The sequence below is a fragment of the Trachemys scripta genome, chromosome 10 (assembly GCF_013100865.1).
Source record: "Trachemys scripta elegans isolate TJP31775 chromosome 10, CAS_Tse_1.0, whole genome shotgun sequence".
Classification (NCBI taxonomy): Eukaryota; Metazoa; Chordata; order Testudines; family Emydidae; genus Trachemys; species Trachemys scripta.
Genome location: NC_048307.1, coordinates 85180652 through 85201483, shown reverse-complemented (window position 1 = coordinate 85201483; position 20832 = coordinate 85180652). Strand labels below are relative to the sequence as shown.

Below are 20832 nucleotides of genomic sequence, written 5' to 3'. Positions count from 1 at the left end.
GGGGGGCAAGGGGCGCGGGGAGGGGCTGTGGCAGGGGGAGCGGGGATGGGCTGTGGCGGGGGGACAGGGGAAGCGGGGAGGGGCTGTGGCGGTGGGCAGGGGGAGCGGGGAAGGGCTGTGGCGGGGGGCAGGGGCAGCAGGGGGAGCGAGCGGGGAGGGCCGGGGCCCCAGGGGGCGGGGGGCAGGCTGCCTGTTGCAGGCTGGGGCGGCCACACTGGCATGTTGCGGTCCTGAGCTCACTGCGGCTCGCTGTAATCTCCTCTCCTGCCCGCCCCCACCCCCTGTGCGGTTCCTATTCCCATCACATCCTGCCCCCTCCCCGTCTCTCTCCCACTCTCCGCGCCTGGCTCCAGCGCTCCCCGGCCGCCTCTCCGAGCTCCTAGCGCCCGGCTCCAGCGGCATGGCTGGCTCGTTCGCCCGCGTCCTGTGCGCTCGCAAGTCCGCCGGCCTCCTGGCCGTGGTGGGAGCCGGGTCTCTGGCCACTGGATTCCTGCTCACCCGGGACGCGGTCAGCGCTGGCGAGAGGCAGCGGCGCCGCTACCCGCCAAGGTACCGGGCGGGGCTCGCTGCTCGGCCGGGACCCTTCCTGGGCTTCATGCAAAAGCTGGAGGGGGCTTCGCTCTCCCGGGGTGGGGAGGGGGCGCCCTTGGAGCCAGGGGGACGCGCCCTGGGGTGGATGCGGGGGGCGCAGCCGCTTTGGGGGCCGGGCGGGCTGCGCGGCTCTCCGCCCGTGGAGAGGAGCCCAGCCCGGACCGCCCCGGCGGAGAGTCGGCCCCAGCTGGCCGGGCTCCCTGCAGCGCAGGCTGCTGCTGGCGCCCCGAGCCATCACGTAGCTGCTGCAGAGCTCGGGCTGCGCCTCCCCCGGCGGCTGCGGCGGAGAGGGACCAATGCCTGCCCCGGGCCACTCAGGGAATGGCCCCAGCGCGCCGGTAGCTCCGCTGCGTCTCCCTCTGGGCAGGGTCGGAGCCGTCCTGGCTCCCTGCCGGGAAAGCCTCGGGCCCGGGATGCGGAGCATGTGGGGCCGGGGAGCACCCACTGATCCGGATTGACGCGCCTGGAACCCGGGCGCTGAGCCCTGCCCGCACAATGCGGCGCTTTGTCCCGCCGCGGAGCCGCGCTTCGCCCCAAGCGGCCCGGGCAGCGCAGGCGGGAGCGCACCTGGAGCCGGACGGGACGGGACGGATCTCCTCCCCCGGCACCTGCTGGCTGGCTGGGTAAGCCGTCCGGCTCAGGGCCTGGCCCTGACCTCGCCTGCCCAGCGCCCAGGGACCGGGCGGGTGGCTGCGGCCCTGCGCCAGAGGCAGGGTCTGGCGGGGCGCCGAGGACGCTCCGGGGAGGCTGGATAGCCATGCGGGCTGCCTTGGCTGGCGAGCTCCTGGAGCGCTAGCAGGGGGCTGGAGTCCTGGCGGGCTGCAGGGGCGGGAACCGTTTGTACAGTGGGGAGCTGAGAGCCATTGAACCAAACTGTAACCCCGTGGGATGGAAACACTGCAAGCCAGGGGTGCGGCAGCCCCCAGCCCCCTCGTTCCAGCACCCATGGGTGCTAGTGATTGGGGCAGTGGATCAGCCTGGGACCCCTGCCCTTCCTGACACACCAAGGTCTGTGGGTTACATTGTATCTTGAGGGGAGGAGGGGGCGGGACGAGGGACACCCACATCCTGGTCCTGTGACCTTGGAGCTAAGAGCACCTCCTGCCTCAGCAAGGTCTGTCCAACCCTGGGGCGGGCTGGGCCGGGCCTGGCGCCAGGCTCTGAAGAAGCTGTAGTTCCTGCACAGGTGAGCTTTACCCTTGGGGGAGGAAGTGCCGCAGGCTGGAGCCGGGAGGTGGCAGGCAGCCTTCAACCCTCTGAGGGTTAGAGTAGGTGATCCTGGGGTCTCTTCTAACCCTCTGGTTCTAGGCTTTGAAAGGCATAGGCCCTGAGACCCCCTGGGAAAGGCCCCATAGCTGGACAGAGCAGCCATGAGTTATCCACATGACTCACTCCTAGGGTGACCAGATGCCCCGCCGTTAGGGGCTGACTTATTTAGGCAACTATACCCCCATCTCCCCAAAACAGTGTCCTGCTTATCCACACTTGCTGTCTGGTCACCCTGATCATCCTATGCACTCCTGGCCCTGCTTGTCTTCCCAAGAGCCCTCATCCCACCCTCACCCCTGCCCTCGGTGACTGTACTAGCCTAGATTGGACCAAGTGCCCCCACCCAATCTCTGCCCTCTACCACCTCCAGCATGGCAGAGCTGTGTTTGGGGCCACTGGGAAAGACATGGGTGAGGGGCTCGGGCTAATGTAGGGGGACGAAGGCAATGGAATGCTGCTTGCTGAGTCAAGAGCACAAGTACCATCCTCAGGACAGGCTGTAGGAACCAGGGCACAAACTCCAAACTGGTGGTGATTAGATTGCACCAGCTAATTACCCCTGAGGCCCTGTGACAGCCTGAACGTGGAGCCACGGAAAGTCCCCCTGGGTGCTCTGAGCTATCTTGCCACCCAGGTGAGCCTGCCTTGGTGTGAGGGTCCATCTATCACAAAGGATCACAGCAATATTTTGGTTACCCCAGTCCCAAAGGACCAGTCCCTTACTCAGGTCAGTTGCACCTTAGATTACACCAAAGACGGCACTTGTAGCCAATCCCATACAGATTTACTCAATAGGAAAAGGAAATCAGAGCATTCTTTACAAAGTTAAAGCAAACAGACAAATGGGTTAGTCTCAGTTTCAAGAGGCAATAGAAGCTCTATAATCAGCCAGCTCTATTTGTCCTTTAGGGCTGACCCAGCCTAAGTGGCTGGGGATCTCTTGCTTTTGCCTCAAGGCAACACCCCTTCCCCCCCCCTCCACACACACACAGAGTCCAAGCAACAGGGATAATTAGTTCCTTCTTTTTAGGGGTTGTGTTCTCCTCTTCCCACATGCTTTCAGCTGCAAAGCTCAGTTGATGGGAGGAGTCTCTTGCTTGATGCATTTTCACCGGGAGGAGGCAGAACCACCACAAAAGTCTTTTGTGCTCTTGTTGAAGGTACATAGGCAGCTTCCAGCTGTAACATCCCACAAGCGTCCATCTGGTATCGCTCGACCTTTCCTGTTGGGAAGGTTGTAACACCTTCTATTGAAGCTCAGCCCTTCACCCTAATTAATGTCTCTCTGCTCCCTGGGGATTGACACACAGAGGCCCCAACAATATAAGAACTTATTGGACATTGTGTTTTGCCATACGACTTTTCCAGCAGCTGTCTGGATAGGCAGAGTCCCCCATTACTGCCAGGGCTTGTGTTTGGGATATTTCTGTTATGTGTTCTAGAAATGCCTCATCCACCTCCTCTTCCTGATATGAGCATGCACACTACACCCCTGCCATGATGTCACCCTTATTTAACCCCTTTTTACTCAACTGGTCTACCTCCCACCTCTTTCTGGATCCAATGATGACAATGCAACACCGACTCCCTTTTTACCTGCCTGTCCTTCCTGAACATGCTATATCCCTTTATACCAATCTTCCAGTCATGAGACTTATCCCACCAAGTCTCTGTGATGCTAATTACATCATAAGCTAAATGATGTACTAATACTTCCAGTTCCCCCCATATTCCTGGCATTTGCATATAGACACCTCAGAAGTCGAGCAGATTCCCTTACTGATTTCTTTCTTGATGCTCCTATTGTAATTTTCCATACTCCCCCCCCCCCCCCACCCACATTCACCCCCCCCTTACAGTCATTTTTTTACAGGCTTTTGTCATCTGTCCCCTTTGAACCTAGTGTACAGCCCTCCTCACTAACTTGCTAGTTGGTGCCTCTTGGTCTGCTGAGAAGAGATGGGGTGCACCTGATCTTCCTCCCGGAACAGCATCCCATTGTCAAGGAAGTCAAAGCTGTCCCATCAACACTATCTGCATAGCCAAGCATTCATCTCCAGGACGTGCATTTCCCTGCCTGGGCCCTTACCCTCAACTGGAAGCATGGACATGAACACAGCCTGTGTCCCTGACCCCTTCGCCCTGGCTCCCAGAGCGCTGTAGTCACTGCTGATCTGCTCAGGGTATGTCCAGTTGGAAGACCCAGACTTGCAGTGTGGCTGTGCAGCAAGGCTTATGAGCATTCATGTGATACTTTTGGAACTGTTAAATACTATGCACTCTGCAACAAGAGGCACCTTCTCAGAGTGTCTTCTGAAGGATGCTCCTTGCTGGCTGAATATGTGCGGCTTTAGCTGTCAAAGAAAGGACAAACTCCTGCACCTGTTAGGGCACAAAAGTAACTGACCTCTGTAGACTACAATCACCTGGCTTTGGATAATATTCAGAGGCTTTCATTTTGACTATTTCAGACCAAAGGGTTAAAGTGGCATTATGCAAAGCCACTTCTTCATTTGAAAGCATTTTGTCAGGCTCACTCACCAGAAAAAAAGTCATCCAAATGTTTTGTAGATAAAGTTCTTGCTTCAGATTATAGTGGCTTGGCCAGCACTAGCTAGTGTTATTGTGCTGCATAGAACTGTGGTGGACTTGCCTTGTCCATGCTGTGCATGGACTGAAATTGCAGAACCCTATATAGCATTTCTCATCTTGCCTGTAATAGTGTGTAGTTTCCACCCCTAAGGGAAGTAGGGCTTTATATCTTTGTGGGCGCTTGGACATGATCCTTCTTGTTGTACATAAGATCATTGTCTCTCTTCAATCAGCTCAGAAAATGCAATATCACAAGTTGACTATTGTTGCGGTGTAACTGGATGGTTTTGCTTTATGATTAGTTTTACTAAAGTAGGAAGAAAGTCATGGTGAGTGATTTGATTGCTAACGATGCAGTTTGTCTTCCCCAGATATTCTGAGCAACATGCCACCATCTCCTCTCAGATTGTTCTCTCAAATGTTTCTATTTTATGAAGTTTGCCCTTGTGGGTTTCTCTCAGGCAAGCATTGCAACAGGACTAGCTGGAGGACGTGCTTGCTCTGGTGGCTATAGAAGCAGGTGAACAGGCTGCTCTCAGACCAGCTTCAGAATGTTGTCTTTCTGGGTTCAATACAACTCTGACGTGTCAAATTCAACTTCCTTGTGTATTTCTGAAAACACCCCCATGATAGAGCATTGGTGGCACATCATCTAAACTAGAAAACTTATCCAGCAGCTGCCAATAGAATTAACTTCTCCTGCTTTTTGCTGATGGCATCATCAAATTCTGTCTAGCACTGGTAGCTTTTGACAGTTTTGCCTTCTTTTCATTTTCTTGACAGATAACACATATTCAAAGTTTGTGACGAGTTTCTCTCTTTGATGTAAGCTTTAAGGGGCTTGTATCCTCCATGTCTTCATATACTATAACTTCCCTATTGAGGTAGAAGTCCCAGAGTATATTGTTAGCATTACCACACCATTTTCATTTTGTACAATATACAGCTCTAAATTGGCACAAATCTCTATGTTAGTATCCAACTTGCCCTTTTTGTTTAGTGAGCACTTTGATCCAAGTGCAATATGCAGCTGTGAATTGTCATTCCAACACTAATACTGACTTGTGCATAGAAGTGTCACTGAATTAAAAAGCCAGTTTCTAGAACATTTCAAAGGCTAGAATTGCATGCACAGGCAATTACAAACTAAAACCTTTTGCCAGGCAGACTAGATGCTACTTTGTATGGAGCAAAAGCTTACAGCTGGAGAAGATTACATTGGAGAAGTTCATGTATATTTATATCTACTCACTATGCAGTACAAACTAAGACCATGCAATCTACTGCTTCTGGTTCACAATATTCAGTGTGACACTGATCTAAACAGAAAATTTCAGTTGAAAAATATAGAAAACTATTGTAATCACTCGTGAGACCCTTTGACAATTACGAATGTGATGTGAAAATATTTCATGTTAGTATATTGCAAAATGTTTATATTCACCACTTTTGCCACATGCTAAACAGCTTAATTTCTGGAAAAAAAACTTGCCGATGGAAAACTGATACAGATCTTTTGATACATTGTTCGGTAGCATTGACCACAAACCCCATATTAAGGTTTTGAAACTGAACAGTCATAACGGCAGTCAATCACAGTCATGTTGCAGTGTCTCTGTAACTGTGCAAAAAATGACTTTCATTTCAGGTACCGTTGTTTCACCTCGCCTACAGGCTTATGTCACGACTTGATAGCTCCACATCATACCTCATCGAAACATACATAACAGCAGCTTTCCAATGATCTATGACGTGGGGGGGTGTACATGAAACTCCAACAATAAGCTCCTTTGTTGAGAATTGCCCCATACCTATTGGCTTGGCCTTGCCTTGAACAGCACCCCAAAGGCTCAGAGACCACAAGCCAAAGCACAAGAACCCAATCTGTATTATGGCTGAAAAGGCGATTTAACACAATCTCCTGATTTGGGGGACTGAGTCAAGATTTTTTGGATGTTTGGGGCAGGCAATCCTGTAAAGGTCAAATAGGGGGGTCCCCCGGTATTCAGCAGCCAGTAACTGGAGATACAAATGCCAGGATGCTTCCTCCCAGGAGATTACAGTATCAGTCCGTGACCCGCTTTGTACAGGAGTGCGACATGTCAGTGACGTGCCGATGGGACACGATGAACAGGTGCCAGCAGGGTGTTCAGGAGGAGTACTTGGCACACTCCCTGCGTTTTGTAGGACCAATCAAAACTTGTGCCCTGCAGATGGTTTCCTTCAGCAGCTCTTTACAAGTGGAGCCCTTAACACCTTACAGGCAGCTGCATTCTGCTGGATTGTCTGGCCCCGGCGGGAGCTGCTCAGCCAGCTCTGGAAACACTGAAAGGGCCGGGGGCTCCCGCCTCTCCTCCCGGGGAATCTGCCCAGCTAGAATTCACAATGTCACGGGGAAGAGGCTGTGGATGCATGTCTGGGACCAGCAGCGTGTGTCCGTGACAAGGCATCTCAGGTTGGACATGGGGAAATAGCTCGCTCGTGGCAGAGGGCAAACACCAGTGTGAGGAACGCTGGACCAGCCAGGCTATGCTGCAGGGGGGGCAAGCTCTCCTTGGAGCTGAGGTGGTCTGGACCAGTTTTACTCCTGCGAGCCCCTGCAGCTTGAGGCAGTATGGGAAGGAAAGCGCGCTCTGCCTGGAGCAGACTGGATTTAGTCCCCCTGTGGAGCAGTCAGCCTGTGGCCAGTGGTGTCTGCTCACAGCAGTCAGCAGAAGCTGGATTCAGAGAAGCTGCAGGGCCTTGCCCAGCCAGAGGGCCCACTGTTCCCATGTAGGCGAGAGAGGCAGACACATTCCTGGGGCCCCACAATGGAGGCGGCTGCACTCACAGAGCTGTGCATTGTATGGCATGCCAAGCAGGGGAGGCAGCAACAGAAGGGGACTGTGACTGCTACAAATACCCCATGCCCCGAGGGCAGTGCCTGTGCTGAAATAGAGGCTGCTGCTCCTACCCCAGCGGGCCAACATCTGCTGAGCTCTGGCCCCACAGCCCCTAGCTCCCACCCAGCTTCCCTGCAACAGCCTGAAGAGGCAGCCCTCGCGGGCTAGAACACACTGTTTGCAAAGGGGCTCACCCGTCACCTCTGTGTGTCTTTTCCTAGGAATGGGAATGCTCTGGGTACCTCTGTCACCCTCTGACTGTAGGATCAGAGCACCTACAATGCGGGCTGGGGACAGGTCATGCTCTCCAGGACAGAGGCTGGCCCCATGACCCGCGGCAGCTGCTGTCTAGCACTGAAAGACTCATTCCAAGCCATTCGCCCTTTTGTCTGAGCTAACAGGGGCCCGTCTCAGATTGCCCATTAGCAGGAGGAAGGGTTCAGCTCACAGAGGCTGTGACCAGGTGCCCTCCCTGCCAAGCTGCCGGTGAACACAGGAAAAGCACAAAGCTTCTCTAAGCCGAGAATGAGGTCAGGAGAAGAACTCTTGTTAAGCCGATTAGAGGCAAACATCTCCCTAATGCAATAAACTGCACCATTGGAAGCAGTTCCTGAGAGCTGCAGATTGGGGTCACTGGCTCTGTCTCTGTCCTTCTGAGCATCCCTTCCTTCTTGCCCAGACACCAGCAGCCAAAGTAGCCCCAACAAAGGAGCCAGGGGTGCAGGGACCCCAGGGGCCTGGGGCTCACAGATCTATCCCTATTAGGAACCATCCATGTGCTTGACCCTGTACAAAACACACAGGGTGTGGGGCCAGATTTTCAAAAGCCATGGATAGCTAAAGATGCAGACGGGGGCTAGTGGGCTTGTTGAGAGCAGGCTGGACATCTATTTCTGTTGATTGGAAGAGAAGAAAATATGGATCTGAGAAATAAACCAGAACGGAAGCTCCTGAATTCTTAAAGCCCTCAGAAAACCTGGGCTGGGGTCTCCTGCCAGAGCAGCATCAGTCTTCATCTCAGAGCAGCCCCAGCACCATCCTTGCCCATTCTCCTCCCTCCTGCCCGCAACCCCCCACTAGCGCAGCCTGGGCTCCCCTTTTCTTGCCACATGGATAGTGAGCAGAAAGACATTTATTCTCAGTGCTGGGTGGGACAGGGGAACACAGCCTCTGCCCAGAGGGGCTTACACAGGGGCAGGCAAGGGAGGAGATGGTTGTGTTTGTGCCTGGTGGAAGTGACTTGGGAATAAGGGCTGAGCAGAGAGGGGAGGAATCCGGCATCTCAGTACAGGGAGGCAGTTCCTGGCAGAGGGCAGTGTGGGGCGGGGGGGGAGGCAAGATTCACTGTGGAGTGAAGGAGAGAGTCAGGTGGAGCAAGGCCAGAGGAGGCAGCAATGGGAGTGCAGCTGGAAGGAGGCGAGAGGAGGCCAGTGCCTTGCATGGGTCCAGAGAAGGAGATCCTTGGCATTCACATATGGGAAGCCACTAGCCTGCTACTTCAACTAGGCTCCCATTAGTCTGCAGGGGCCAGTAGCGATCTTGGCCAAGGTGGTATTCCCTCCACTGAGGCCTCCTCTCCACTGAGGGGGAGGACGTGGAAAGCCGAGAGGGAGCAGATCCTAGTGCCTTGATGCACGAGCAGGACACACCGAAATCCAGAGAGGCCAGTGCCCCAGCCTAGAGGGTTAAACATTCCCTATGTTCTGTTCTCCCCACAGCGCTGAATATCCAGATCTCCGGAAACACAACAACTGCATGGCAAGTAACCTGACCCCAGCCATCTACGCCCAGCTCTGCGATAAAACCACCCCCAACAGCTGGACCCTAGACCAGTGCATCCAGACAGGTGTGGACAACCCTGGGCACCCCTTCATTAAGACTGTGGGCATGGTAGCAGGTGACGAAGAATCCTATGAGGTGAGCAGCTGCCAGAGCAACTCTAAAGTGTAGCATAATAATTTCAGCAGCACAAACCCCCCCAGCCTCAGCCAGGCTGCATCTCACCCCCCAGCACCCACGAGCCCTGCGCCATCACTCACAGCTTGAGCATGTGTTTCCTTGGCCTCACCACACTGCGACCTCTTACCATCAGACATTTACCTGATGGAGAATAGCATCTGCAGGGACATGGGCTGCTAGCCCTCCTGCTTTAAGGGCTCAGGGGTCACCAGCTGGGGTCAGGATGACCTGCCCTCCCCCAGAAAATCACTGCATAAGCGGGTGCATTACGGGACATCTGTTCCTTCCCGACACACCCAGCACTGGGCACGCTAAGAGCTGCACTCCTGACCCGCTGTGGCTCAAGAGAGGGTGGGGGGATGCCAGCCCATTGACGAGGAGTCCAGTAGTGAGCTAGACGGGCCATTGGCTGCTCCTTCGAGTGGTTCCTGATTTATTAGAATCTGGGGAACTTGTTCTAAGCTAGAGGCATGTCCGGCTTGTTGAACATTAACCTGTACCAACTACTTATGCTGGCCAAAGGGCAGGCCAGACGTATTTGTCGCGGAGTATTGGGGAACTCAGAGCCCTGCACCCCCGGCTTCCTGCGATTCACCATGACTCTCAGCCAGCCAGTAAAGCAGAAGGTTTATTTGGATGACAGGAATACAGTCCAAGATAGGTCTTGCAGGCACAGACAACAGGGCCCCCCTCAGTTAGGTCCATCTGGGGGTCCCAGGCATCCCAGCCCCCCTTGGGAGGTCAGAGCCATCTCTGCCTCCCAGCTCCCCAGACTCTGCCTTCAGCGACCCCTCCCACAGCCTTTGTTCAGTTTCCCGGGCCAAGGTATCACCTGGCCTTCAATCCCTTCCTGGGTTCTCATGTTACACGCTCAGGTATGCGCCCTCGGGCAGACTCCCATTCTGCAATGCAGACTATCCCAGCCACACTCCCCTGTCAGCATTCACAGACCACAGTAAGAACAGTCCCAGTTCGTCACAGTATTCACACGTGCTCCTTCCCTGCCCTTCATTCTAACCCCATAACCTCCCGCACCGCCCCAGTCACCACATGGGACTTCTCCCCCCACCCCCCAGTCACCACACAGGGCTTCCCTTCATTCTCGTGGCTGGGTGTGGCACAGCTGTTCTGGTTCCTTGAGCGGCTCTAATCCTATGGTGGATCACAAACTGAATGTGAGTCACCAATCTGATGCAGTTGGAAAAAAGCTAATATCATTCTGGGGTGTATTAACAGGAGTGTCATATGTGAAACATGGCGGGTAACTGTTCCGCTCTGGTGAGGCCCCAGCTGGAGCACTGTGTCCACTTCTGGGCACCACATTTTAAGAAAGATGTGGACAAATAGGAGAGACTCCAGAGGAAAGCAACAAAAATGATAAATGACCTTGGAGTCACTGTGGATCATTCTCTGAAAATGTCCACTCAATGTGCAGCGGCTGTCAAAAAAGCAAACAGAATGTTGGGACTCATTAAGAAAGGGATAGACAGTAAGACAGAAAATATCACATTGCCTCTATATAAATCCATGGTACACCCACATCTTGAATACTGCGTGCAGATGTGCTCGCCCCATCTCAAAAAAGATATATTGGAATTGGAAAAGGTTCAGAAAAGGCCAACAAAAATTATTAGGGGAATAGAACGGCTTCTATATGAGGAGAAAGACTGAGACTTTTCAGCTTGGAAAAGAGACGACTAACGGGGGATATGATAGCAGTCTATAAAATCATGACTGGTGTGGAGAAAGTAAATAAGGAGGTGTTATTTACTCCTTCTCATAACACAAGAACTAGCGGCCACCAAATGAAATTAATAGGCAGCGGGTTTAAAAGAAACAAGAGGAAGTATTTCTTCACACAATGCACAGTCAACCTGTGGAACTCCTTGCCAGAGGATGTTGTGAAGGCCAAGACAGGGTTCAAAAAAGAACTAGATAAGTTCACGGAGGGTAGATCCATCAATGGCTATTAGCCAGGATGGGCAGGGATGGTGTCCCTGGCCTCTGTTTGCCAGAAGCTGGGAATGGGCGACAGGGGATGGATCACTTGATTCCCTGTTCTGTTCATTCCCTCTGGGGCACCTGGCATTGGCCACTGTCAGAAGACAGGATTCTGGGCTAGATGGACCTTTGGTCTGACCCAATATGGCCGTTCTTATGACCTGTGAGGAAAGGTTAAGAAAACTGGGCATGTTTAGACTTGAGAAAAGAAGACTGAGGGGGAACTTGATCACAGTTTTCAATTATGTGAAGTGCTGTTATACAGAGGACGGCGATCAATGGTTCTGCATGTCCACCAAAGGTAGGACAAGAAGTGATGGGCTTAATCTGCAGCCAGGGAGATTTAGGTTAAATATTAGGAAAAACTTTCTAACTTTGAGGGTGTTTAAATTCTGGAACAGGCTTCCAGAGGTTGGAAGGAAGGTTGTGGAATCTCCATCACTGGAGGTTTTTAAGAGCAGGTTGGACAAACCCCTGTCAGGGTTGGCCTAGGTTTACTTGGTCCTGCCTCACCACAAGGGGCTGCACATGATGACTTCTTGAAGTGCCTTCAGCCCTTCATTTCTATCATTCTATTATTCTAACCCCATTGCCCCCCCTACTTTAAGGGATGTCCTTACACTCTAACCCCATAACCCCCCATCACTGCACAGGCCCCCATATTGTAAACACATACCCTCCCCATCACTGTATGGGAGTGCCCTACACTCTAACCCCATAAACCCCCCCGCCACTGCGCAGGGCCCCTGCACTCTAACCCCATAACCCCCCATTAGCGGGGGTCGCAGCACTGGCAGGGTGGGAGGGTGCATTGGGGCTCCGGAGGTCGCAGTGTTTTGGCTGCCCAGTGGGGAGGAGGGAACAAGGCTTGGTTTGGGACATTGCTGGGGGTGGCTGGGTTGACCAGTGTTTTGCTGCCACATCCTCATTTCCGTCCCAGGTGGAGTCTTTGCTGCACCATTTCTGAACTCCCCTGGGTTCCTGGCCTGCCTGTGCCCTGTGCATTAGCCCTGTCACTCCCACTTAGCAGTTCCTTCTTGTCCCTGCTCTGCGATCCCGGTCTCCCCTGGCCTCTCCCTGGGAAGAGGCTGCAGCTGGCCTGCAATGCCTGTGAGGCCCTCGTGCCCGTTGGGTGGAGGGAAGGTCGGCATTACGAGATGCACTGGACACTGCATGGAAGATGCCCTAGGGAGCACCCGGGCTGCAGGACAGCACTGCAGGGTCAGGACATCTCCCCTTTCCCTGCGCTGCTGGGCTGGGCACAGAATGGGGAGCAGGCCCTGTCCTCCAGCAGGCAGATGGCCCCCTGCTCCCCATTACTCCTCTCTAATCCCTGCCTTGTTGCCATTCCAGGTGTTCGCGGACCTGTTTGACCCTGTGATTCAGGAGAGACACAATGGTTACAACCCACGGACCATGAAACACCCCACGGACTTGGATGCCAGTAAGGTGCGTAACACCCTGAGGTCACACGGTGTGGCCTTCAGAGCATCCCAGTGCCAGAGGGCCAGGGCTCACCGGTGTCAGGCAATGAGTCCAGCTGGCCTGACCATGGCAGTGTCCCCAGCTGCCTGTATCTAATAGAGTTGTGTCCGGTGTCACTGGAAAACCAATAACACGCTGAGCAACAATAGTCTTGTGTGGAGCATAGTACCATAAACGCCCAAGGCCTGTGCAAATGGCAAGGAAGTCTGGCACTAGGATATGGTTCAACCAGACAGGCCTAGGCAGTGGGTAAACAGGTGTTTGCCAGTTCAGTAGTTCCCTGGGCCAGCAAAGAGAGGGGCAAAGAGCCCCCAGTGATCGTTCACTGCAGACGACAAAGGAATTGAGCTTTGTGGGAGCCCCTCCCCCGGGGCAGGCAGCCTCTTGCTGGAAGGACGTGTGGTAAAAATCTGACCTTGAACCAAGGCTGGAGTGGTGGTAAGTCTGAGTCACTACGATGTTTTATTTGCTTGTAGCCGTTTCTGATTGTAGCCCTTACACTGGGACTCACCTACAGCCCATCTTCTCGTGACTAAATACACGTTTTACTTGGCGTCTAGGCTAGCCCCGTGCTGTGCTTGGCTTGACTTGCTCATTAGCATCAGTTAAAGCAACAAGCCGCTGTGCTTTTGTCTCGTTAACAGACCAACAGATCTTACTACTCCTCTGAACGTTCCAGGAGAGGCCTGGACGCCTCAGGGCAGATGGTTTGGGGGAAATTCGGGACTGGGGTGTGGTGGGGTCACTTGGTGAACAGTCACCAAGGCTGGTGGAGACCGGAGTGTGGCTGGGGTGTAACAAACCAGCTGCTGGAGGGAGGGTTGCTGAGCCGGGCTGTGCGGGCTTGTCTGCTGGCTGGAAGCTAGAGCAGCAGAGCATTTTACGGGGTTACAGGACAAGCGGTGAGACAACCTCTCACTGGTCTGAGTTGTACCCCAAGCTGTCGTTTCGTATTTGCACCCGGTTTGTTGTGTGGACTGAAGTTTTACACTCTAAGCACTGGTAAAACCATGTAAGTGATTCTCAAGTGCTCAGACTGGGAGCAGTCAAAGAAAGGTTACAGGTTTATGATGTCTAGTTTGGGCCTGAGAACTATAGAACAAAGGATGTTTACAATGGATGCTGGTGAAACACTTGCGTAGCTGGAGCTGGCTATGTTAGGAAAGAAGCAAAAAGCCCTAACAAGAGATGCTGAGAAAGCAGCACGAGACTAGAGAAATGGGAATCAGAACAAAGGGAGGGAGAGTGTGAATACCAACAATGGAGCCAAAGCGCAGCAGCAGCTGTGCACCAGTGAGCCCTGTAGCCACCGACAAAGGAGCACTGGCGAAAGAGGAGGCGAGACTGCACCACCTGGACCTAGGGGAAGCCGTGGACAGAGCTCACAGGTGCTCTCTCCCCCCAAGGAGCACCCAGCTGGGAGGTTCCTAAGGGCCCAACGTTCACGAGCAGCCACTCAGGGCAGCTTGACACGTTTTTAATAGAACGGAAGTTACACAAGCATTGAACTATGGGGAACTGAAAGCGGCCGCCCTGCCAAGCTCTCGGTGGCTCCTGAGGTGAGGGGAACATTTAGAAACCTCAGAATGAAGGACAAACTGAGTCCTAGAGACGGTGTGTATAAGCCATGTGGTTTGATGAAAACTGGGGCAAGCCGAAGGAGGCAGAGTGCTGTGAACAGCTATTTGATCTTTTTGCACAGGTGCAATGTTCTGAAGAAGTCAAACAAGTTCTTTGGGATAAGTCCCCGGCCTGTCCCCAAAACAGCAGCTCCGGCTGATTCCTACGTACAAGCCAGCGCGGCCAATAAGCGCAAGCCACAGAGGGAAGGGCAGAAGCTCTGTGTTAAGTGAGGGGGGACATTTTGTCCCTGGGAAGAGAAAGGGCGGTTGGGAGCCCAGGCACTCACCTCCCCAGACTTGCTCCCCTGCTAGAAACCACCATCACGGACCCCCTCTTCAGGAGAATGGTCCAAGAAGCTGCTACTAGGAATAATGGCCCTAAACTAAGAGAAGGGTAGCCCACGCCCTGCCCAACCCAGATCACCGCAGCTGTCATTAACACAGAGAAGCCTCCGGGGCCCCTCGTTAATTTTGTGAGGCCTGACCCAGAGAAAGTGGCTGTGGAATTTATGAATGTTGCCAAGGTGGATGGCAAAGAACACATAGGAGGAAGGACCCAGTACCCAGATTTCTCTAGCCAGGGAAAGCATGGTCAGAGACTGGCATGTTACCTGGCCAGGAGGTAGATTGCCTGGCATTGGGCAGATATAAAATTCCTGTACCTCTGGCTAAGTGGGAAGGTTGAGACGCTAACTTACAAGTTGGGGTATTGGGCTGCCTTCCTACGGAAATGCTGCTGGAAAATGACAGCTTACCCGTGACTCAGGCTCTTAACGTCAGACCTTGTGGTGAAATGGAAGAGAGTTCTGGGACCCCGAAGGGCATGGGGAAGACCCAGAGTGCTGTGGGGAAGGAAGACAATTCCAGCTCTGGCTAGCAGAAGAAAGCAGTGTGCTTTGGGGTGTGGGAGGGGCCATGGAGCAGAGGAAAGTCGTTCACGTTCAGAGCTGGGAGTTAGTGCCTATGACTGAGGACACGTCCCACTTGTCAGCTGCCAAAGTTTGCAGATGAGCAGAGGGCAGATTCTGCTGCAGAGTGCAGGAGCTGTCCTGGAGGGGATCCCACCGAGGGGAAAGTTGGACAGGGAAGCTCCCGTAGGGAAAGCCAAAAGCCCTGGGAAACCTTACAAGCACCTAGTTGTGCAGCCCAGCCCTTGGGCAGTTAATGGTGCTAACCCATAACTGCCCTTTTGCCGGTCTGGGTTGCACCCCAAAATGTGACATACCGGCACAGAGCCCAGTACCCCTGACACCAGGGAGGACACTGCTCTAACCCCCAGCTGGGCAGAATGGGAAACATCGAGGGCAAAACTCCTGGCTCCACCCACTTATTAGGCCCCACCTACTCACCCTGAGGCATGGGTGTTTTGGCAAAAATAATCAGCAGCCCAACACTTGTTTCAGGCAGGCCCTGGCTGCAGACTCTGGTGCAGCCCTGGTTGGGGGGAGAACACACTGTAACCCCCACATCTCACCATCCAGGGGTCTTTTCAGACAAGGACTGACCCAGCTTCTACCAGCCAGGATTGGCTCCCCTCCGCCCACCTTCTGCCCCTTGCTGATGACCTCGCTCCCATTGTGGGGGTCTCACCTCCCACCACCCCTGCTTCCACCCGCAGATTAAGTCCGGCTACTTCGACGAGCGCTACGTGCTCTCCTCGCGCGTCCGGACGGGGCGCAGTATCCGCGGGCTCAGCCTGCCCCCTGCCTGCACCCGCGCCGAGAGGCGGGAGGTGGAGAAGGTGACTGTGGATGCCCTGAGCGGCCTGACAGGAGACCTGGCCGGCCGGTACTATCGCCTCAGCGAGATGACGGAGAAGGAGCAGCAGCAGCTCATTGATGTGAGCAACCCCGCGGGGCCCAGGGCTGCCAGGGGCTGATGGGGGGACAGACACATCAGGGCCATCCTAGGGCGGTGGGGCAGGGCCAGGGCCAGCCATGGGGCTGCCAGGGGCAGGGGAAGGGTACGACACCGATGGGCCAAAACTGGCAGGCGCCTGGAGAAAGTAACCCAGAAATGCTAGCTCAGCTTCTGCCCTTTTCTTCTCCCTGCCACTGCCCCCATCCCCCCCCCCCGTGCCACCTGCCCTTCATGCTCCTCCCTCTGCTGCCCCGGCCTGCCCCGCCCAGGTTCCCTGTCCTGCATGGCAGAGGGTATCAGTGCCCTCCTCCCGGACGGGGCGCAGGCTTGGGCACGGCTGCTGCTCCACAGAGGGGAATAACACAGCCATGCTGCTTAGTCCCAAGGGCCACGGACCCCGCAGCCCAGCACCTCCTGCAGCACTTCCCACTCCGTCTCCCTGTGATTGGCCTCATGGGTGCTGCCAGCCTCTGGGCCTGGGGCAATTCCGGGCAGATCCAGCCATAGCCTCTTGGGGCTGCAGAGCAGTTCCAGCCCTGGAGCGGACCCTAATGAAGGGGGTCCTTAGGGACAGCCACTGCTGAGTTTGCTGGGAGTTGGCCCTGCCCCTGTTCCCAGCTCCCAGAGCGCAGCTTGCAAGCCTCAAAGGCAGCTAGGTCTGCCCTGCGTTGGGGGAGCTGACCAGAAGGTGCCCAGGGGCGGGCAGAGCCCAGAGCTCGGGGTCTGGGCAGGGTATCCCCTGGGAACAGTATCTTGCTCATGCCCCATCTCCTTCCGCAGGATCACTTCCTCTTTGACAAGCCCGTCTCCCCCTTACTGACGGCATCAGGAATGGCCCGGGACTGGCCTGACGCCCGAGGAATCTGGTATGGAGCCACTGCTTTCATCTGGACGGCGGATAGCATGCAGCCGGTGGGGCAAGGCTTCAGGCCCTGCCCCTTAGCCAGTTGCCACGCACACGCAGGGCAGCACAATACCCACAACGACACCTCCTATTACCCCCCCCCTCACTAGGAGCTCTTGTTCCGCTGACCGTTCACCATGACCCCCCTCCTCAGAGCCCCAGCTTCCCCGGACAGGCCCCCAGCCTGGGAGTGTAGCTTAGAGTCATTCCTGGGGGTTTACGTTTACACGTGGCAGGAGGCAAATGCATATAAACTCACGCCCCACACCCGTCTCATACACCTGTTGCCCCCACCCCTTATAACCAGGCCCCGGCAAGGCACCTGCTTTTCCAAGAGAAACCATTTGTGGCTTGTTTGCGCTGTGGGGGCCAAACCCTGGTTCTCCCCAGACCCCTTAGCCCAGGGATTCTCACGACCAATTTTTTGGTGGCCTCAAGGTGCGGCCACCAACTCTTGCTGGTGGCCGCTGGGACAAACCTGTCTCTGTGCCTGACCCCCGCAACCCTTCAGTGAGAGCCCCTGGCCCCGGGGAAGGTGGGGGAACTCACCGGTCACTTGCGGCGTCCCAGGCTCCCAGTGCCCTGGGTAGGTTGGAGTAGGGGAGCTGCCAGGGGGAGCCCCAGCAACTGAACACCACAGCCCCCTCCATGGAGAAGAGTTGCCTCCGGTGCTGCACACACTGGCCCCTCGTGTCTCCAGAGGCTCTGCCCAGAACCCCTGGGGAGGCTGCATGGTGCAGGGCGCCGACCCCTGCTGGCACTGCCAGCGCAACCCCCAAGGTGGCCATCTCACCGCCCTCGGGAACAGCTAGTCAGGAGCAAGAGCTGGGTGCTGCCGGGAGGGGCCGCGGCTTTGCCCCCCCATTTCTGCCCATGCTGGTGGCTGTTTGAAACACGCTGCCTTAGGGTGTGTCCCCACTGCACTTACACAGCGTGGCTGGCCTGTGCCCGCTGGCTGGGGGTGTGGGACTGTTTAACTGCAGTGTTGCTGTCAGGGCTTTGGCCTGGCTGCTGGGACCTGGCTGGCTCTGTTCCAGCAGGGGCAGGATCAGTGCTCTCCTCCCAGATGGCGGTGCCACCTGCAAGCCAGAGCTGGCCCAAGAGGCTCCCACCTTGAGTCTGTCACAGGGGCTGACCCCTGCTGGGCACCCCCTCCCTGTGGGCTGCCCAGCATCTGCCCGGCCCAGCTGTGGCTCCAGGTGCTGACGAGCTGTGCTCTCCCCCAGGCACAATAATGAGAAGACCTTCCTGATCTGGATTAATGAGGAGGATCACACCCGCCTCATCTCCATGGAGAAGGGCGGCAACATGAAGCGGGTCTTTGAGAGGTTCTGCAAGGGCCTGAAGGAGGTGAGCGCAAGGCTGCACTGGCCTGGCCCGGCCCTCCCGGTGCCGTCAGCCACCCCGGCCTGGCCCTCCCTGTTTGCCCAGTGGAATGGCCCCCTCGGGGGTAGGCTCAGGCCACAACACCCAGTTTCAGTGGCTCACACCAGGGGCTGCTGGGCCCTGGGCCCCGAAGCTGGGAGAGCTGGCCGCGAGGCTGATCTGTGGTTGTTCCTTGGGTTCCAGGTGGAGAGACTAATCCAGGAGCGAGGCTGGGAGTTCATGTGGAATGAGAGGCTGGGCTACATCCTGACGTGTCCGTCCAACCTGGGCACCGGGCTGCGTGCCGGGGTCCACATCAAACTGCCGCTGCTGAGCAAGGTACCACCGTAGCTGTGGCTGCTTGGAGCAGGGCTGAGCCTGCGGGGCAGGTCAGACCTCACAAAGCCAGGAGAACAGCCATTGAGGGCCCCAGGATTTGGGGCTCCTATCAGAGTTAGGGGACAGGTACAGCCAGCTGCTTGGCGTGAAGAGCAGTGCATGCTGGGAGCTGCACTCAGCTCCATCTGACACAGATCGGAGGTGGCCCTTGGCTCAGCCACAGACCAGATCACGTCCCATCTCTGGGAACAATCCCTATGGCAGGTCTTCCAGCTTCAGTTCCCTGCGCTCTCCTCAAAGCTGGGCTCCCCATTCTCATTGGCTGGGCTCCCTTGTCCCACACTCAGGCCTGGCTCCAGAGGCCCTGCCCTGCCCTCTTGGACTGCCTCAGCAGGGATTCAGTCTCCCCCACAAGGCGCTGACCCAACACCTCTCTGTGTTTCCAGGACACCCGATTCGCCAAGATCCTGGAGAACCTGCGGCTGCAGAAGCGCGGGACAGGCGGGGTGGACACGGCCACCACCGGCACCACCTTTGACATCTCCAATCTGGATCGCTTGGGAAAATCTGAGGTACCTGCCTGGGTCGGTGTTCTGGCCAAGCCTGGCAGGGGAAGGCACTGCGAGCGTGGCAGTGCAGAACGCCAGCGCTCACCTGTCTGCCTGCTGCATGTGCACTGCATGGGGCATGGAGGGGCAAACTGCAGCCCATCCAGCTGAGGGAAGCTAGGGGCTCCTGGCGCACGGATGGAGCCAAGAGGAGGGTTGCGAAGGGAGGAGAGTGCTGTGCTGTGCTGCTGTCTGGCACCGGGGGTCTAGGCTGAGCTGTGGGTGCCACCTGGCATTACCACAGCCACGGCTGCCCCGTGCTCATGGGTGTGCAGGGCCTGCTGTGCCCAGGTAGCAGCATCACTGCATGTCCAGCACCTTGCAGGAGCCAGGCCCTGCCCAGGGAGGGCTCAGCCAGGGGGCAGGGAGGGCTACCAGGGAAGCCCTGTGTGGGCACAGAGGGCTACTGGCTGCAGCCGTGGCCCCTGGGCTGCGGGAGGAGGCAAGGCCTGACTCGGGCTCTGTGCTCCTGCCTTAGGTGGAGCTGGTGCAGCTGGTGATAGATGGAGTGAACTACCTGATCGACTGTGAGCGGCGGCTGGAGAAGGGCCAGGAAATCCGCATCCCCTCGCCCGTGCCTCAGTTCCGGCACTAAACGTGAGCCCTGCTTGGATGGGCCTCAGCTCCGGAGCCCCCCAGCCCCTCCCTGTAGTCTGACCGGTCCTACTGGCTGTTGTGTTACCCACAATGCACTGTACCAGCCTCCATAAACCTCTGCTGCTGTAAGCCTGGCTCTGGCTGGTTCTTAGCCCCCAGCACCCGCTGGGGGCTCCCGTCTCAGCGGCCCAGGACCCATGGCTGGGGAAGCCCTGAGCCCATTCCTGGCCCTGCCTAGGGAGAGGGCTCCAGGCCAGGCCCCCTGCAGCTGCCCTCACCCCCCAGGGTCACTCGGGTGGGGGCTTCAGGCGAATGGGGCCAAGAGAGAAGAGGCTCCAAAGGGACTGCTGGGCCCAGTGCCCACAGTGGAGCTCCAGGCAGCAGCAGCGGTGCCCGTGGCAGGACCAGCGAGCAAGCGGGCAGCAGGCTGAAAGGTTTATTACAAACACAGACCCCAGCGGCTCTCACCCAAAGCTGTACATCAGACAGAGCAGTGCCAGGGCGCTGGGGCCAGGATGGCACCAGGCGTGATTCCTGCCTGCAGGAGGAAAAGGAACATTACTGCGTAGCTGCCTCCTCCCAGAGCCCCGGGCATTGTGCTGCCAGAGCCCCAACATCACTGCACACATCCTTAGGCTGTGGTCATGGAAATGCCTGGCCTGCCCATGCGTGCACGCCCGGCCCCGGCACACGCAGACACGACTGCACGCCCGGCCCCCCCCCCCCCCCCCCCCCCCCCCCCCCCCCCCCCGCCCCCC

The 20832-nt window shown here is 56.2% G+C and overlaps 2 protein-coding genes across 4 annotated transcripts in view; one reads left to right on the top strand and one right to left on the bottom strand.

The window, feature by feature from the left end:
* Window positions 1-223: 223 nt before the first annotated feature.
* On the top strand, window positions 224-20203 carry LOC117884323 (creatine kinase U-type, mitochondrial). 3 transcript variants are annotated; one of them, XM_034784638.1, is made up of 9 exons: window positions 224-549; window positions 9053-9251; window positions 12648-12743; window positions 16020-16241; window positions 17042-17127; window positions 18392-18515; window positions 18735-18869; window positions 19316-19441; window positions 19956-20203. In XM_034784638.1, exons 1-9 carry the CDS (start codon window positions 401-403, stop codon window positions 20070-20072), a joined length of 1254 nt encoding a protein of 417 aa, XP_034640529.1. In that variant the 5' UTR covers window positions 224-400; the 3' UTR covers window positions 20073-20203. The 3 variants fall into 3 exon arrangements, with proteins under 3 accessions (XP_034640529.1, XP_034640530.1, XP_034640531.1); XM_034784639.1 differs by lacking the exon at window positions 224-549 and adding an exon at window positions 1013-1214; XM_034784640.1 differs by lacking the exon at window positions 224-549 and adding an exon at window positions 3724-7864.
* Window positions 20204-20515: 312 nt separating this feature from the next.
* The window catches only part of STRC (stereocilin), a 21799-nt gene continuing 21482 nt past the window's right edge, over window positions 20516-20832 (bottom strand). Inside the window, exon 27 of the mRNA XM_034784913.1 lies at window positions 20516-20612. Within this exon, the coding sequence (XP_034640804.1) occupies window positions 20539-20612 (74 nt within the window). The 3' untranslated portion in view covers window positions 20516-20538. The remainder of the gene's footprint in view (window positions 20613-20832) is intronic.

What these genes read in the sequence shown, in the direction of transcription:
- LOC117884323 (XM_034784638.1), top strand. Translation starts at nt 401, where the DNA reads ATGGCTGGCTCGTTCGCCCGCGTCCTGTGCGCTCGCAAGTCCGCCGGC. An exon ending in GTGACGAAGAATCCTATGAG is followed by an intron (nt 9,252 to 12,647) that starts GTGAGCAGCTGC and finishes TTGCCATTCCAG; the next exon opens with GTGTTCGCGGACCTGTTTGA. An exon ending in AACTGCCGCTGCTGAGCAAG is followed by an intron (nt 18,870 to 19,315) that starts GTACCACCGTAG and finishes CTGTGTTTCCAG; the next exon opens with GACACCCGATTCGCCAAGAT.